General features: G+C 39.8%; 1 protein-coding gene across 17 annotated transcripts in view; it reads left to right on the top strand.

The window, feature by feature from the left end:
* DOCK7 (dedicator of cytokinesis 7) overlaps positions 1-18924 on the top strand; it is a 110569-nt gene that overhangs the window by 19323 nt on the left and 72322 nt on the right. For all 17 annotated transcript variants that reach the window (XM_068953404.1, XM_068953408.1, XM_068953407.1 and 14 more), the window contains exons 3-10: positions 6568-6743; positions 6941-7009; positions 9873-10002; positions 10109-10321; positions 10742-10827; positions 12974-13040; positions 14364-14513; positions 16626-16706. In XM_068953404.1, the coding sequence (XP_068809505.1) occupies positions 6945-7009; positions 9873-10002; positions 10109-10321; positions 10742-10827; positions 12974-13040; positions 14364-14513; positions 16626-16706 (792 nt within the window). In that variant the 5' untranslated portion in view covers positions 6568-6743; positions 6941-6944. The remainder of the gene's footprint in view (positions 1-6567; positions 6744-6940; positions 7010-9872; positions 10003-10108; positions 10322-10741; positions 10828-12973; positions 13041-14363; positions 14514-16625; positions 16707-18924) is intronic.

Genomic DNA, 18924 nt, shown 5'->3' with positions numbered 1-18924 from the left:
GCTCTGCAAGGCTAATTTTTCATGGTCCCTTATCATATCCTCCCAGTGAATTTTACTCCCACGCGGGAGACAGGAGATATAACCTTCCAGTCTTTGCCGTTGTCGGTTTCACAGGGCCCCAAATTGTGCTGTGATCTTTACAAACACATGCAAAGGCTGGGTCTCTGCCCTTGGGAGTTGTGCATCTCATTTTAGATAAATGGATCTTGCATGCGGAGGTGAGGGAGGTAAGTTCAACTCCCTGTCCTACCAGGTGAATCCTGTCAAGCCATCCTGCCATAACCATTTTAAATGGTACTGCAGTTGTCTCCCTCTCCCCAACCACTGGTTCCTGTCCCTGTTGCCCTCCCGCACGCTGGCACAAGGGATTGTGCTCCTGCACCGTGAACTGGAGAGAAGAGGAATCAAGGTTAAAACTAACCTGGCAACAAACACAATTAGTTTTTGGCTGCCCAGAGTTTGTGCCAGCATGAGGCAAGGGGCTCCTTGGGAATGAGAATAAGCACCTTGGGAGGGCAGAGGAAGGGAGATGGAAATGAGAAGGCAACCATGCTTCTCATGGCTTCGCTGATGTATGCTTGCTGGAAGAGTTGGTGAAATCGTAGCTGGGACCCTAGTGTGCTGCTTAGAGCAAGTCCCGCAAGAGTACTTGTGATGCTCGGTACAACGCACACGAGTTAGGCAACAAACTGGTGGGGCAGGATCCTGAGATCTCCCCTCTGCCCAGCTGTTTGTGTAGGGAAAGTACAGGTTAAAGCCCTTCAGGCAAAACTTAGGATGCCTGTGGGCATCAGGACACACAGCAATGATCTATGCAGGACATGTCTGAGCATATGTGGGTTTTTGCTCCCTGATTTTTTTTTTTTTCGTGCTTCAGTCTAAATCTGTGAAATTGAGATGATAATTGTCCCTTTTTTCCATCCTACTTCCTGCTGCCATCCCTCACTGGGTGCCCGTCCAACGCCTAGGACAACAGACCTGTAGTCTTTTGATACTAGCCTAGAAGTAGTTGGCTCAGTAAGGCAACAAACTGGAGAGGAAGGTTGTTCAGACAAGGGCACGTAATGGTGACTAATTAAATGGTATGCTAATTAAATACCTATGCATGGGTCATTTCTTCAGCATGACAGAAAAGTGCGTCTAGGGAAGGTAGATTGTCTGTTGTCCCCACTGTCTGTTTAGTGCCCATCGCTGTTAGCGAGGCATCCCTGCTTTTGAGTTACCTCACCCTGCACTTCGGATTGCTCAGCTCCTGTCTGTACAAGGTGGCTGCTGATTTTCCTGTTGGTTACTGCAGCTTGGCAAACCCTGCGATCACTGGGGCGCTCTGGAAATCCTGCTTGTCAGAAGGGAACCTGTTCTGTGTACAGCGGGATCCGATTTCATTCGTCTTCATTCTCTAGAGCACTGAAACAGAGCAGATCCAATACCACTCTGTCCTGTCCTTTAGTGTTTTTTTCTTGGTGGGGTTGAATAAGTCTTGAGTCCCACACAATGGTGTCCCGTGTGCAGCTTTCCCTCCTTTAATCTGTGGATGAGATTCTCAGCTAAAGTGAACAGGAGCCTGTGTTATCCTCCACGGAGTTATGCTCTTCCTCTAGCAGGGGTTCACGGTCCTGTTGCCAGATTTGTGCAGATGCTTCTTTTGTAACTGATGATGATGATGATGCAGGTACTCAAAGAAGGAAATAAATAGAAAGGAAAAGCCTGCTGGCTAGCAGAGCACTAAAACTACAGCAAAATACAATGTTTGCTGTCTAGAGAAGGAGAAAGTCAATAGGAAACGAAATTTTATTTTCAAGCTTTTAAGGGCATGTAACAGTGAAGAATAACACAGCCTTAAAAGAGAAAGCTTGACTGTCCCTGTTCCACAAGAGTTATAAAGCTTTGAAATAGGGCTTTGTAATGCAAGTGCTGAGAGCTGTAACTACAGCAACACAGATTCCCCTATGGATTGTATGTGTTAAGTATTTTATATAAGCCAGGTCAATCAGGCTGGTGTCTTAGTTAAGCTGAAAAAGTGTGTATATCAGTGGTCATATTAAGAGCATAGGCAGTGTCATTATTTGCAAGCGATGTGTTTGATTTGGGGTAACTGCATACAGCTGAAAGAGAGCACCCTGTGTGTGGGTTTTTTTTTTTTTTTTGGTACTAGCAGTTTATCCATATGTTGCATGGGATGTTTACATCCGTTTGGGAGCTGGTTATGCCCCTCTTGCGCACACTGAGCGGTCCCTTTCTCCCCATTAACATTAATCGCACTGGAATAGCACTTGCTGTGATTGAGGTGACAGTGTCTGACCCTAGGGACAAAAATTGAGTGAAGACTCTGTTAGAGAATTATCTGAGGGATTGTCTAAAAATTGGTCTTAAATTACAGTTTTTTTTTTTTTTTAAAGAACAGTTGATTAGTAGTAGTGATTCTGAGAGCTCTCCTTTGCATGTTTTTAGTACACATCTGCCATTAATTGAAACTATTTCATAATCCTAGCTATGAAGATGATTAAACTTGTGTACAGCTTCAGTTTCCAGAGAGCCTTACTAAACTCCTCGTGGCAGAAGCAGATACGCTGTCAACAACTTCTTACACTAACACTCCAGTGTTCCTCCATTAACTTTTATTAGCCAGGTGGTAGGTGGATAGCAGGTTTGCAAATACTTGCCTAAAGTTGCTCTTGTACCTTTGGAAGTTTGAAGAAGAAAAACTGGCTGCGCTTATGTGGAGGAAGCGTCTACTGTTCCTTCCTAGGAACTGTCAGGTTGAACTGAAAAGGCGTTTCCTGGAAGCAGTGTGAAGATTGCATGTGGCTGGCAAGGTGCAGCCTTGTCTCTGGACTGTCAGCAGACGGTGCGGAAGAGGACAGCTTTATAGCTCCTCCTTTTTTCCCTGCATTTCTGCAGCGGCAGATTTCAAAACCTTTCAATATGCAACTAGAAGTGGGACTTGTGTTTGTACTGTTTTTGCAATCTATCTGGAGTTCAGTTGTATATCAGAATGAGGCACAAGGATAAGGATGAACGTTTTGTAAACTAAGAAAGTGTCACAATCCTAATAGTCACTGGGAGTCAGCTGTTGAGTGCATCATCGCTTTCAGATGCCATCAGGAAAAATAAACCAGGTCTGGAGACTCTGAGATGAGATGATAAAACAGGTTCTTCTTCTCAGTCAGCGATGAGGCTTGGATGACTAGATTGGATAACCTGGTCTTTATCTGAACTAGTTGGACTGTTTTGAGTGTGTGTATTTGATCTGATGGGTTGCTATGACAACTTCAGACGACTGATGCTTTGGTCAGGTTGCAGATACCAGGAGAACAGCCCCTTGTGTAGTATTTTTGCTCTCGGTCTAACCCCGAACTTCAGAGGTATGCGAAAGCGCAAAACAGGACGGAAGAAATGTTAAGCTATCAACAGGGAATGCCATGAGAGGAGCTGTCTTGGTTCAGTTCAAACTCTGGGGCAGCATTTGGGTTCATTTTCCTTTTTGATAATGTTTGTTCATCCTTTTTCCCTCCTCCTCTTTCATCACTTCTTCCCCCACAAACATCTAAAGCTTAAAATAATGTGCTTGCCTTTTATCTGCCAATAGTCTGACGTGAAGTAGTTCCTCTTCGTAGCCATGAATTTATGTTTGGCCTGTTTACCCAGGTGCTAGACAGTATTTCTGGCTGCACAGATGGCGAGTCTAATACAGGCTTCTGGGTTTGACTTTTATGTTTGTTTACATCTTCATGGTACAATAGTTATCTGAAGAGACAAACTGGAAAACTGTAAAGTGGAACCTTGGGCCTAACCCTGAGATGTAGGAAGGGCTTGGGACTTCTTGGAGCACAGGTTGGGTGCCGGGTAGCCCCATAAGCGCTGCCCACCTTTCAAGATCAAACCTCTCACTGGCATAGCCGGTTTTTCTTTTGTCAACTATATTAAATGTTGTTGTTGGACAAGTGCAATTTGGGAGGTAAAGCGTCAGAAACCAGGGAACTTGGTGCGTTTAGGACTCCACTCTTTTGTTTTTCACGTGTGCTCAGAACCTTCTGGTGTGTTGTGTCTGTAATAATACTTAGAGATACATTAGCATCTATTGTAACTTTCTTCTGTTTAACGGGATGAGAGGATTAGAAAGATGGGAGGAAATGAGGAGGCAGTTCCTCTTTATTAGCCTGGGGAAACCTATCGGTAAATTAGTATGTGCTGATTGAAATGTAATACTTACATGACCAGTTCAGTTTTGCTGGAAAAACGCACCAAAAGGGTGCATAACGTTTGAAACTGCCAGTGCGTAAGAGAGGTTAGTAGGAAGAATAAAAATAAATCTTAAAATATTAGGGCTTAAAAATAGGTGCAGTTAAACAGTCTTCACTCATCCTGCAAGGCTACCGCAAGCCTCTGTCCCTCTTCCCATGGCGTCGCTTTCGGTATCTGGCACGGAAGCGACATTGCGGGTTGCGGGGAGTTCTGGGCTGGCAATTAACCACCAATTAACTCTGTGGCCTTTGCCCAGTCATTTTGTTATTTTTATTTTGATTTACAACAAGTCCCCTTTTCTAAAATGCTTTTTCTTCTATTATGAAGCGTTCTGAGATTTAATGGGGAAAAGGATTGTATGCATGCAAGGTAGCGGTAGTGTTATATAGCAACTCTTCCCTTCTTCGTTCTTTGAAAAGCATGCACTTTTAGCAGTTCCTCAATAATCAACTGTCATACTTTACTACGGTAAGTTTTGTCATTTATATAGTGCCACGTGGAACTGGTCTGTCTGTATATAAAAACCAGGCAGTGTGAGTGATGACTTTCTAATTCTTATGTGGGAAAGAGTAATGACAAGTTCTGCTTAATATGAGTTTTGCACTAGCAAAATCATTTAAAAGTACCTGAGTTTTATTTTCAAAATTGATCTGTGAACCACATACCTGCAGTTCATTTCCTAAGTTGAAGATTAGAAGGGGGGAAAAGGGTTGTGGGAGCAGAGTTAAATAGGTGATGACCGCAATGAATTTTTCTACATAGAGATTATTCTGTTTCTTTTACCTAAATTGCAGAACATAACACTGAGTTTCTAGACTTCGTATTCTTTTGTCATCCAGATTCTTATCTGCCATAAAGTCATGTGCTCTAGCTCAGCTGACTTGACTGGAGTCATCCCACTTTCCTGCTGAAGGTTTGGCTTTCTGCCTTTCAAGAAAACCGCAGTATTCATTGAAGCTGGCTTGGTAGGAGAGATTCTTTCAATAGCCGTTCTGTGTTAGCCAAGTCTTTTGCTTTGAACAAAATTAATTCATTTCAGAACTTTTTGGCAAGAGATATTTAAAAAGTAGAATTTCTAGACTGGGATAGCAAATTTTTTGAGAAGCACATTTTAAACTTGAATAGTAGGTGTTATTTTTAAAATCATCTCCAACAGAAGACAAGCCCTGATATAGTTCCCTGTACCAGAGAAATGTCCTCCATGACAGGAAAGAGGAAGTAGTAGAGAAAGATCACTAAATTCTGATGTGTTTTTATGACTAGTACTAAGCCATTCAGTCTTGCTGGGATGTGCCAGGGAATTCTAGGAAATCTGTCAGTTGCTGTAGAAACTTGTTCCTCAAAACTAGTTTTTAATGTCTCATTTTCTTGGTGTATGTGTTTACATGCAGCCTTTGTAGTATAATGATCTCATATCAGAAGAGATATATTTACGTATCATATATAGGTATATAAAGTACATGATTGTGCAATATGAATATGTATCCAGTATATGCAGTTATTTTTTTTTTCTTGTTTCTAAAAAAAAAGCTCACTCTTTTGCACTATAGTGAGACCAACACTTCCAGTGAAATCTAGCGCTTCCCATCACTTAGGGTTGTTCAGTCGTTCCTTGGGCTTTGTGTGCAAGCTTTTTGCCCAGTAAACATGCACGTTAAGCATCCAGTATATTTAGAGTGATATGTCTTCCTCGTGTGGCCTGAGTCATTATGGCACTGAAGGTCCTGACATCAGGGAGAAGAGGTGGTTAAACTTGTACTGGTGACTGACAAACAATGCTCTAGGTTTTCCCTAGAGAAGCCATTTAATTCAAAATAATATTAGTCTTTAGAGTTTTGTTGCTTGGTGATTTCTTGGCTCTTGCTTTGCATTCCTGTCTGCGGGCTGTGCCTAAGGGTGAAAGAGTGCTTTGCATCTTGCGTGAGGATGAAGGTTCCCTTTGTGATCAGCACAGCAGTATGGTAAGAATAAGTCAAAAGTGATACACATGTGAAATAGTGTAATATTCGCTTTTGAAGAAAACCAACGTGTTTCTTGAAAACAGACGAAAATGTATTGCTTTGTTTGAGATGATGATGGTGTACATAATATAAATATCCAGAGATAGCAGATAAAAGGTAAGACATTTAAAAATAGCTTTATGATGTGTGTCAGTTAAGGCCAACACCACTAAAGTTAATTGTAGTCTGACGTTAGATCAAGTTTCATCAAAAAGGCAGAAGAACTGGTTTAAAAAAAATAAAAATCACATGCACGTGTCATATTCTGCTTTGTTTATTTTCTTCTTATTTAAACACCTTTCCGTTGCTTATCTTTTCCTAGGTGCCACTTACAGAAGCAGTGGAACCAGTTGATTTGGAAGACTACCTTGTTACCCACCCAATTGCGGTAGAGTCTGGCCCCCTGAGAGACTTGCTTGAATTTCCTCCAGATGACATTGAGGTCGTGTATACCCCCCGGGAATGTCGGACCCTTGTGTCGGCTGTACCTGAGGAGAGGTAGGAGGCAAAAGGGAGACATCTTGCACAAAAGAGCAAGTTGTTCTGGATTTGAGTGTCTACAGGGCTGAAGGATAGACTCTTTTTCCGTAAATGTCTGAAAGAATAAATGCAGTCTTAAGTTAAAAGTCTATGTGTTTAAGAAGACAGTATGTTGTCTGTGATTTTGAAGATATTTGTTTTCATTCTTTTAACAGTGAGATGGACCCTCATGTGAGGGATTGTGTAAGAAGTTACACAGAAGACTGGGCGATTGTGAACAGAAAGTGAGTTCTCCTGTGATATTTGTCATCTTGATTTCAGATTTAAATTTTTGCAGGATGGCTAGCTGGTATGAGGAAGCTCAGAAATGGTTGTCCTGGCTACTGATTTCATGTGCCTTGCTTTCAGTTGCCCAGCTCAGCTGAAATGATGCTTTCTGTTTAGCGGAAATGATGCTTTCTGTTTTGACTATTAGATCTCATAGATGTCAAAACCCCTTGGGGCATTTTTGAAAATCTAGGCCATTTTAATCAGCAGTAGCTCCTTTAGAATAGTCAGGAAATTAGGGAATGTAAATAAGTAAAATTACTCCCAGAATTTGTTTCTTTTTCTTTCTTCCATGGATTTTTATTTCTTTTTAGAAAAAAGATCTAATAATTTTGTAAAGATGTAACATTCATGTGCAGACACGAGCGTCTGACAGTTAGTGTGTCCTCAGCAGCATTCATTTGTTCCCAAAGAGACTTTGAGAAAGTGCATCACTTCAGAAATGATTGTTAATGTTTAAACTATCACAACATTTAGCTAATGAGTTTTCTGTTTAGAGAGCATGCATGCATTGATTAATTTATGCAAATTAGCAGGAAAGTTTCTGAGTAGCTTTATTTTGAACATACGCTCTCTCAGATGATTGAAAGTCTGATGACTTCAAGAACTGCTGTCACGGAGTAAGTGATCCATGTGATGTGCATCGCCTAAAAATGACTTGACTATAGCTACAGCTCTGCCCTTGTGGCAGTTGCTACAATTCACTGGTTTAATGTTGTCCCGAGCACCACTCCATGGGATGCTGAAGATATGCTTTGCAGTGCTAAGATGACCTAATAAAAATGTGGTTTGTAATCTCATACCAAAAAGAAATGAGAGAGAGAGAGAGTGCAAGAGAGAAAGATGCTTTATTAACTCCCAGCCTTTGTAGGCAGAGTCTAGACTATGCAGTAGACTTGGACAGCATGACCCACTTAGCCGGCACAGTTCTCAGTTTCTCAGTGACTTTCATTGTGTTCTGGTATCTAGAATATCTGGCTGTGATTCTTGCATTAAGGAGGGTTAGCTGGAGAGAATAAGGCTTTCTGTCCTGTACTAGTCAGCTCTGAGGCTGTGTTTTGTGTCAGCTAAGGCATGCAGGTAAAGCCATCAAAGTTGCCTGAGCAGGTGGGGGGTGTGCTGAGCACTACACTGAAAGGTTATCTTCTCCCTTCAGAAGAGAAGAGGCACTTGTGGCAACAGTCACTACAGTTTTGACTTGGACAAAATCATGGCAGTGGACTGGGTAGGGAAAGAAGGGTTACTGCTGGAGTGGAGGACCCAAAAGCCTGCTTGGGGAGGAGTGAATTGTTTTTCAAGTAAAATCTCGCTCTCCAGAATTTCGGTGATCTGGTACTTGGAAAGGGATGGTAGCAGATTTGGCTAAATCAGTCCTATTGAATGGTTGGCTACAAGTGCCTTGACTAGCTCTGAGGCACTAAATCCAGCTCTTCTAGCCTTAAAAATATGACTTCTGATATGCCATCTTTCTTTCCCTCCCACCCCAAAGGAAATCGTCTTTATATCAATCTTTGTCTATGGTTCTTCATACGCAAAATTTGGTGGGGGGCGGGGGGAGGGGGCAAATAAAGCTGGCAATTGAATGCTTTAGTTGTATTGGCAATGGTAAATAAGTTTTCTTCATTGACCTGAAAAAGCAATAGAATATTCTCTTTTCAACATTACAGCATAATTTCTGTAGCCTGGACTGATGGCAGCAATAATCACAAGCATCTCTTGAAGCCAGTTCTGATTTAGAATGAATTTACATCTGTTAGTGTTAGATTGACATGTAATACCTGCAGCGTGCTGTGCACATGGCAGACGCCCTGTAAAGACTATGGAGCTGAATGATAAATCCTCATCGTATTGTTCAGCTCTCAGGAATTATAACCTAGTGAGGAAGATACTTTCCTCCTTTTTTCTCCTCCCTTTCATTATTCACTGGTAGCATGTCCATGATTTTGCCACGTCTGTGCATCCATCTGTGGTAGCTTTAGTAGCAGGGCAGAATTTGAACAATTAATTTTAGATGTGACCCCAGCACTACTTCAGGAATTGACTTAGAGTTTATACTCCAAGGAGGCTCGGCTCATCATACTGTCCTTTCTCCAACTTGTATCACTCATTCAGCCTGAATACTTGAACCCCTGAATAAAGGATGTATATATGAACAGCGGCTGCTCTCTGTGGCTCTGGCCATGTGTGCATGTAAATATAAACATAGTGCCATTTGGGTTCCCAAAAATATGTGACTCAAAGAGATCTGATCTCGTCAGCAACACTAGACAGACTGTTTACTAGCAAGCACTCTTAAGCCCTAGAACGCTCTGAAGGGCCAAGTCCTTCTGCAGATTAAGGTGCTCTGGGAAAATTTTAATGGGGCTTTGACAGTCAGTGTTTTCCAAAAGTGCTCAGCACTTCATACAGTCGCACCTGAAGTTGGCATTGTGGTTTTCAAGATATTAATGTTTTCTGCCTCTACTTAATTCTTGCTCCAGCAGAACCCACTGACCTTCTATCCCCATGTTATTGGCCTGTTTTAAGCTTGGCATCACAGTTGCCACATTTAATGACTGCCTTAACTGGGCCTTGATAATACTTCTTTTGACATCACTCAGCATTGCTTTATAGTTGAACAGAGTCACGCTGCAGTTCTGGGCTACTCGTTGTTACACTATTACCCAGGTACGGTGGAAGGTGACTGCAAATACTTTGCAGAGAACAGTTTATGCTTTAAGATGAACCACCCTGATAGTCCTTGCTTTGTTCTGTACTTCTGCCTCCAGGGTTGGGAGTCAAGAAGGATGCTAACATGCACTTGAAATATTTTCTTTTCAGATACCACAAACTAGGAACAGGATTTAATCCCAACACCTTAGACAAACAGAAGGAGAGGCAAAAGGGGCTCCCTAAGCAGATCTTTGAGTCTGATGAAGCTCCAGATGGCAACAGTTACCAGGATGAACAAGTAATGTGCCTTTAAAACCTTGCTACATAAAACCTAATTTATAGTCACATTTTAGAAGTGCAGTCCCTTTCCCTTTGTAAGTTGCTTTTAATTTGTTGAATCTCAGGATGACCTTAAACGGCGTTCAATGTCAATTGACGATACTCCCCGGGGCAGCTGGGCATGCAGTATTTTTGATCTGAAGAACTCCCTTCCAGATGCCCTTCTACCAAACCTACTGGACCGAACCCCAAATGAAGAGATTGACCACCACAATGAAGATCAGAGGAAGTCCAGTAGGCATAAGGAGCTTTTTGCACTACATCCAGCACCGGATGAGGTATTTTTGTATGTATATGAGTGGGATTAAAAAAAGTGGAGGATATAGGGAACGTGAAATTTGTCAGTCTGCCAGGTAACTAAAGGAGTTAACATCACCTATGTTTAATTTTCTTGAAAACCTTAGCAAATTTGCCGGAGTCTCACGCTGTTCAGCGTGTTCTCTTGCCGTAGATACTATTTTCTGAAGACTTGTTTTCATTTACAGTTATCCAATCCTCTGAAATGTAGATAACATTAAGGGGATTTAATTTAGCACACTTATAGTTGCTGGTGAATGCAACACACTGGTAAGCCTTGGATTAAATTGGTGCTAGTGTCTTAGTAGAAAAAAAGTGAGAGATGCGTTTGTTTCTCAGTGGTATTAGTGGTTTGTAGAAATGTCATGTCTTTAAATTACTGTTTGTGTGACAAATTTCAGGAGGAGCCTATAGAACGACTTAGTGTTCCTGAAGTACCCAAAGAACATTTTGGCCAGAGACTCCTGGTGAAATGTTTGTCTCTTAAGTAAGTATCAATCTAACAGACAGCTGCATTACCGAAGAGAGCTTAAATCGGCTGTTATAGCCACATGCATCTGGAATAACTCTACTACTTTGTTTACTGCCCTCTCATTTAAAAGGATGCGCCTTTGGTTGGTCATAGGCTTAGAGGTTAGTTCTACAAAGTAGAAGTTACGGAGTACTGTGCAACGTGCATCAGACAGTTTTCTCTTTGAGACTTTATTTGTACTAATGTAATATAGAAAGTATTCACCTTCCTTTGCTTTTCTGTTTATTCATTTTCAGTCAGTCTATGGCTGTAACTCTCCCACAATACTAGCATGCACGCTTCAGTGTGTTTGTACAGGGCGCTGCAATTGGTCTTTCATTTGTGTTTGGCTCAGTAACAAGGATGTTTTAAGGCAAGGGAGGTGAGGGGTGAAGAATAAAAATTTTTTAAGCCTTAAAACGTAAGACTAACATAAGACAATACTTTACAACTAAGACAGTGAAGGTTTGCCAAAGTTTAGGCTCAACAACCTTGACTGTGTCCCTTTAAGAGTGAAGACTTTATATACTTAGCAAGCGTTAACTGGAAGAATAGAAACCTGTTAAACAAGTTTAATGAAGTGGAGCTCCTGAATATAGGGTTACCTGCAGCTGGTTCATTGCCTATAACTCTTCTCTAATAACACAAGGTAAAATTTTACTGTTATTCCCTTGGAGAAATAAAGTACAAAACTGATTTTCCACACTGCTGTATTCATCTTCTGTGTCCTCAGTTAGGTCAACCCTTCTTATTAGAGAGCTCCAGTTAGACTAGATTGCGGCTCATAACTGAGATATATGTGTAGGACGTATCTCCTGCTGGTAGAGCACTCCAGGACCTAATATAGCCATAGAGATGAACTGATTTTGCAGCCTTTTATGAACTGGAACAACATAATATGCAGTAGCAGTGGACCTTCCCCTCCAAAGAATGGTATCCTTAGCATAAATAAGTTTAATGCTAGAAATTAGTGATTTCTGCTATTTTAGTATCTCTTGCTAGCCATAAATTTATAGCAAATCAGCCCAAATACATGTTTGTATGTGTACCACAGTAATCTCTGAAATTCTGTTTATAATTTTAATAGCATGCAAGGTTGGGCTATCTTAATGGCACAAACAGAAGTATCTAGTCTCTTCCCCAGGGATTTTTCAGTTTGGGGAGAAATGTGGGTAAATTAGAAAGCCTACTGTAGTGCTAAGATGTCTTTGTCCAGTTAATTTCATCTGTGTCGCAAACCTAGAAAAAATACCTGTTCTCCTGCATATCGTTCTCCTCGCTGATAGAAATAGTTCTAGACTGAACAGCTCAGACTTACGTATGCATCCTAGGTAGTGGGAGATCTCACCGCAGGTTAGACATTAGTTTCATGGGGAGCCTGTTCAGACAGGAGAAAGGAGTTGCAGTTTGTGCTCAGTCTGATAGAGGGGCAGATTTTGAAGGTTTTTTTCTTTCCTTGACACCCCAGGTGAATTAACCGTAAGCTTAACTCTATTAGGTGAGTTAGCATTTTCTTTTGTAACTGTTTCAGGTAGCATAAATGCTTGAGTGTTATTAGGCCAGCGATACAGTGACACTGACAGAAAGGCCTAGTTTTCAAGACTCTCTGGGATAAATGCTATATCCGTTGAACTCTGTGATGTCTTGTGTTATGTGAAAAACTTCCCTGATAAAAGTTACTCTAAATTTAAAGTGATACCTTTCTGAGACAGGTTTTGACATATTGGTGTTATCTGACCAAAAAAAAGAAAACGTTGGAGAATTCCAGAGTAAGTGTCCCTGACTATCCAGAGAAAGGAACCTCATGGTCAGCAATGCTTAGAGGAGCCGTTTAGCCATACCAACAGGTCAGCGTTGTAAATTAGCACACAGGACAGCTTCTTAATGTAGTTAGTCCTTTCCTCTCAGAGAAGCTAAAGTGGTCCAGCTATCCCAATTAATAATTTACTTCCCTTTAATCTCCCTTTTCAGCAGGAACAACTCCTTAGGTTAGCTCAACTATTCATGATATCTCAGCTTAACAGTAGTAGTAGGCATCACCTTACCCAGGAAGGATTTTTTTTTAAATTATTATTTTTTACAAAATGAAAGTCTACTGATGTATGTGTTTCTTTCTTTCAAGATTCGAAATAGAAATTGAGCCCATTTTTGCAAGTTTGGCTTTGTATGATGTTAAGGAAAAGAAAAAGGTAGGTGATTCTTGTTTTTTTTTAATGACTAGTGTGGTGCCATTTCCATGCCAGCATTACAAATCTATATTAAAAAGAAAAGGGAGGGGAGGGATTAATTCCCAAAACAATCCTGTATGAGGACAGTGGCATACTAGTGGTTGGAAGAATGATGAAAACATTTCATGGGTCTGCTGGCTGTAACCCACGTGAAAGCATTTGCAGTTCTAGCATCACTCATCTTTCCTTCTTCCCTAAATGTTCTTGTATGTCCTCCTGCTTAGTAACACCTCAGCTGAAACATAACCAATTTCCTAAAAATATTATTTATGTGAGCACCTGAAATCAGAATATTTATATTGTCCATTCTTAGCTTCAAAAGTTTCCCCCTCAGACAGAATTTAACTTAAATAACTGAAACTTTTTATTTATATTTTTATGATTTTTTTCCTTCTCTTGTAATTCAGCATTGGCCTATCGCGGTATGTGTCCAAGTAACTTTTTGTTAATGCACAAGAAGGTTATACTTGCTTAAAATCAAAACAAAACTGAGCAATCTCTTCAGGATTAAGTTAAAGGAAAAGCAAAATACATTAATTTCCCTGTTTATGTTCTGTATTTAATATTTGAAGAGTCTTTTAGTTTTCCTAATTCAAGATAGTAGGAGTAGTAGAGAGAAAAATGTTAAAAATATGACATTTATCTCTTTAAGACTTGAATCTAATGCATTGAGTTTTCAGTTATGCAGGTGAAAGTATGTGGAATATTATGTGAACTTTGTTTAATATTTAAATCACATTTCATAAGACAATTTTATCATCTCATTACTCCATTTTTTTCCTCTTGTGTAGTCAGTTCTTTAGTGACCTCTGGTGTTGATAACCAGCCCTTAATTCGATTTGGCTTTGAAACCTTGATACAGTAGAGGATTTGATGTTTCAGCACAGAAAGCTTACTCTCCTTCAAGATTTTTTTTTTTTTTTGCAAATGATCTTAAAGGTGATCTTCTATTTGGGTGTGTTTTGGGATATTTTCAATTCAGATAGCAATTATAATTCCTGGTCCTGTGATTGAAACTACTGGAAAGTGGAGGAAGCTTTATAAGTGTATATTGTTTAGTCCCGTTCCCTTGTTTTCTTTCCTTTCTCTTCCCCACAATCCTGCTTTTTCTTTAAATAATGAAAATTCCCCCCCCCCCCTTTTTTCTTTTTATGCATGGATTTGAAAGGAGGCGTTGTCTCTGGGTTTTTCCTTGTGTTTTGAAATTGTCTGTTATGTTTGTAAGGAGTTGACCAAAAATAGAAAGCATAGCTAACACTTGAAGGTACCCAACTTCTTCCTCAGATTTCAGAAAATTTCTACTTTGATTTAAACTCTGAACAAATGAAAGGAATGCTTCGTCCACATGTACCTCCTGCTGCTATATCCACACTGGCCAGATCTGCCATCTTTTCCATCACTTATCCCTCTCAAGATGTCTTTCTGGTAATAAAGGTAAGAAATGCTGGAGGAATTTGAATTATCTTCATCTCTTGTTGTTTATTTAAAATAAAATAAAATAAAGCCAAGTATGGATGACTAGCTGACTCAAATTTAATCTTAGTGAGCTGAATTCTGTGCTCAAAAGTGTAAACATCAGAACCACAAAATTTGTTTCATTTTAAATATTCTCACTTGGTACATTAAGTTCCTTTGTAACGGAAACAGTTTAGTGGAAGTATACATTGTTTTATTGTTGAAAAACTGAAAAAGAGCTCAAAGGTTTGCTTGGTATGTAGCAGCTTTCTAAGGTCTGACCTTGGTGTCCTGTTTGGTTTTCAGGGGAAGCTGTGGGGTGACTCCTTAAGATGATAGATAAGTGAATGATTTAAAAAATATATATTGATCAGAATCTCCTTTTAAAAATGGTTTACACGCTTAAGCCAGATTTTCGAATGCCTTCAAGAATTAAAAATGCTAAGTGGGTGAGATCCATAACTAATGAAGAGACTGCAGGCATCCATCTGCATATTTAGATGCCTAAATGTTCGCTGTGAGTCAGATTTTCAAGAACAGATATTATTGGAAATGCTTAATTGGCCTTTAGAAGTAACGCATGAGTTCCTTACCAAAACATACTGTGCGGAAAAAGTATTCTAAGTCTGGTCTAAGTAGGTGATGCACCAGCAATTTTTGGTAATACAGAGTAATTAAGTTTTCCTCCCTTAGTTGTGTTTTCACTTTTTTTGTTGGCATATAACTGTAACTTTGTTCTTGTGCTCTATATCACTCCTTTTTTAGACTTTAAGCTCTTTGGTAGGGATTTTCCTTTGTAATGGTACAGCACCAACTTAGAGTGATGTTTAAAAGAAATTCAGTCACTAATTTTAGGCACGATATAAAAATAAGAGGAGAAGTTTGAGTTACTTCTGTTTTGAATCAACATGATTTAGATTTTAATGTTGTTTACTATTTGTACATTAGTTGTCGGCCTAAACTAAGCTGAATAATGTTGATAATTGTTACAAAGTGTTACAACTAATAACCTGCTACAATGAAATGAATTCTGTTTGCTTGCAAGCATGTTATACTACACCTACATATATTATGCTGTGAATATATATTTTAAATATAAATTCTTAATTTTAAAATTTCATGTTAGCAAATGCAACAGAACACACTTCTTGTTTACTAAATACTGCGTATTTACTACATTTCCTTTTTGCCTTTGTCAAATTGGATTGAAGTTACTTGTGCACATTTTAAATGTTGGTTATATAAGAGTTTTTAAATTGTACTGATACATAAAATGAAAGCTTTCAGATTGAATTTTGGTCTGCAAATTAGCTGATTTGTTAGCAGCTTGTGTTTGCAGTTAATGAATTGACTGGATTAACTCTTATCTGCATGCTGTCCAGGATTTTAAAACTAGCTGCTGTTACTCCTTGTTAGTTTAATTTTCTATTTCAATCTTTGCATAAAAGTGAGGTTTCCTGGTTGTTTAGTATCTGGTTAATTTATCAGTTATTCAGTTTAACCAACTGGATAATTTAAAATGAAGAAAACAGGTTTTACGTATGCGATAGGGAGGGCATTTCTGTCAAAAGCTGTGTTCAGCAGTTTATTGACTTACACTGAGACTTTGGTAGCAAGCATCTACTGTTCAGCTATTAATTTTTTAAAATAAATTTCCATTATTTGATTTGAAAATAGACTGTTTTAAAATAGTGTTTGCTTTTGCTGAACCCAGCTGAGTGAGTACACAGTAGTCAGTACAGAACAGGAATCAGAACAGAATTCTGAAAATGATGCTGCTGAAGACAGTTAGCGTAAGCTGTCTTTAAGCCCTTAAACATGTGCCAAAAGTGGCTCTAGAACATAACACACCAAAGTGAAGTGGTATACGTTCCCTTTGCACCTGTATTTTACACTTGTGATTCAGTTATAGCTGAAGATTTGGGAACTTGCTGCCTCTAACAACTTGAATGTAGTGCTTGTTCTCTGACTTAACAAAGGAACAGCAAGCTTCAGGTCTTTTGGAAGAAGGTTGTTGCTGCCTAGTGTTTATTTAATTTAACCATCTCTGCTAGTTACGTTTCCTCATAATGGTTCATTTTCCCTTCTCAGCTAGAAAAAGTATTACAGCAGGGAGATATTGGGGAGTGCGCAGAGCCTTACATGATTTTTAAAGAATCTGATGCAGCAAAGGTAAGAATTTGTAGATGTTCTGATTAAATCTATGAGCGCTCTGAGGCATTTTGTCGTTGACAAATTATACACATTGATGTTATTTTCTTTCACTTTGCACTTTGCCACCATTGATATTGTTCCTGTTAAAATGGTCCATTTTATACTCAAGAATCTAGTCAAATTCTAAAGGCCTAAGAAGAGTCAAAGACGCTTCAAACTTGATGCCTTGTTAGGGTGGAGTAGTTAAAGGTCATCAGTTTTTGTAGCTGCCAAGGGAGATGTGTGGTTAGCATCAAGCTCAGTCATCTGGAATTCCCTGTCCTAGAGGATCGGCTGTGCACTTACAGCTGGGTCAAGTCGAAGCAGCCTTTGATGTATATTTGCAGTAAAATTTCAGCTTGTCCGTTGCATCTGCAGCTTAAGTCTGTCACAGTGCCCCTGTCACGTTCTAGAAGGGTTGTAAAACAGATGAAATGCCTTAACAGGAGAGTGTCCATCAGGTCTAATTGTGAAGTGTGGTGCATTTCCAGTTCTTTTTTTCTACTATTTTCTCTGTTTTTTTCTTCTTCCTAATTTTATAAAGAAGGACCATACTCAACAGCAGGAAAAAGCTATCCTTAATCATATCACTTGGTAACATGTGCAAAACAGCCCATTGAGCAGAGGATCCTTTAACTCTTGTTTTATGTAGCAAAGGTACATTTAAAATTGTACACATCAGTGGTTTGTTTTTTAATTAACCATATCCCTTTAGTTCTTGACTTTCAATAGTTTGGGCATTGAGCTCTACAGAGCAGTGGATGGTATGGACCTCCCCCAGTTTGACTGAACCTTTGTCTTTCCCTCACATGTTTAAATGCAGCCGATCTTCTTGCTATTAAAGCCCTTGCTGAGGACTAAAAGCAGAGGTTTTGCTGCACAGAATGCTTTCCTTTTCCCTGCATCCCCTGCAGTTGGGGGCTGGCTGGTAGTTGAAGACTATCAGAGTCTGGAGGGGAATCATAAGTTTGGGTAGGTTCAGGAGCAAGCAGGAATGCAGGTAGCACCTGCAGAATTCAGAGGGACCTATACTGTGGCCTTTCCTTGATGTTTTCTTCCACAGGCTACTATTTGTTTTTCTGAAGTGCTTTCTCCATATCAGCAGTGGTTATAGAATAGCAAATCTCCAATTTTATTATTAATTATCACTCGGAAGGAGAAATATCTAATTGAGCTCAATATGTTCTTATACAACTTTGGTTTATAAGATGTGGAGAGATTGGCTTACAAAGGAAATCTTGGGTATGTAGAGTGCAAAACAGTGTTTATGAGCTTTGGAAATCATTCCTAAATTCCTGCACCGTTGGGATGAGTGAAAATTGAAAGGTAATAGTGAGGTCTCGATGCAGTGCAAAACAGAGATGTCCACCCTTTTTCTGATAAGCAGGCTTTTCAATATGCTTTTTTCAAAGGGGCTGGGATGTTCATTTGTTAATTCCAGTCAAGCTGTATCCAACTTCTGCCTTCCTAAGTTCTACTGTAGTTTTATCTGTATAAGTTAATGTTCTTTTTCTAGCTCTGTCCCTGTATCAGTGCACCACAATACACTGTATTCCAGTACGAAAAATGGATATCTTTCACTTGAGGCATTTAGATAACAGAAATGCAGAACTGCATTTCCTGTGATAGGTAAGGTGACAGTGAGCCTAGATGAAATTTTGGGATTGGCTTTGCAGGACGCTTGGGAATGTAGGTGAAGAGGTGATTATGCAAAGTTTCCTTCCCAGCGTGGTGTGTAAGCATATTCTGAACTAGAAGAATGTGAGCAACAGAGTTCTCTCTGTTGCTTTTTAGGGCCCTCTGTATGGACTTCTAAGGGCTTGGTGTGTACGTAGGGACCTTTCTGAAACAAAACCTTGCTATTTAAAACACTGAACCAGGCATAAGTCCCTTCCTATCCCTTTTTTCTTGATAAAATGAGTTTGGTACTGTTTATCTGAGGAGTGTTTTCTGCTTCCCATACAACTCCATGCAGCAGGTGCTCCAGTGGTCTGAAATGACAGTAAGAAAGGCCATTTCAGACTTCATGAAGGGTTATGCAAATTTTCTTGAAAGGGCGGTGGGGTCAGATGAACTCACTGGGATTTAACAGACTCTTCCAGGAAGCTTAAAAGCATGAAGTCAGCTGCTTTGACTGTCAGGTTATTCTACATCTGGTACTTATCAGCCTGATGGCAGTTTTGTGAAGCTGAAGTCT

The sequence above is a fragment of the Struthio camelus genome, chromosome 8 (assembly GCF_040807025.1).
Source record: "Struthio camelus isolate bStrCam1 chromosome 8, bStrCam1.hap1, whole genome shotgun sequence".
Classification (NCBI taxonomy): Eukaryota; Metazoa; Chordata; class Aves; order Struthioniformes; family Struthionidae; genus Struthio; species Struthio camelus.
The sequence above is the reverse complement of the archived record's forward strand: the minus strand, read 5'-3'. Positions and strand labels throughout refer to the sequence as shown.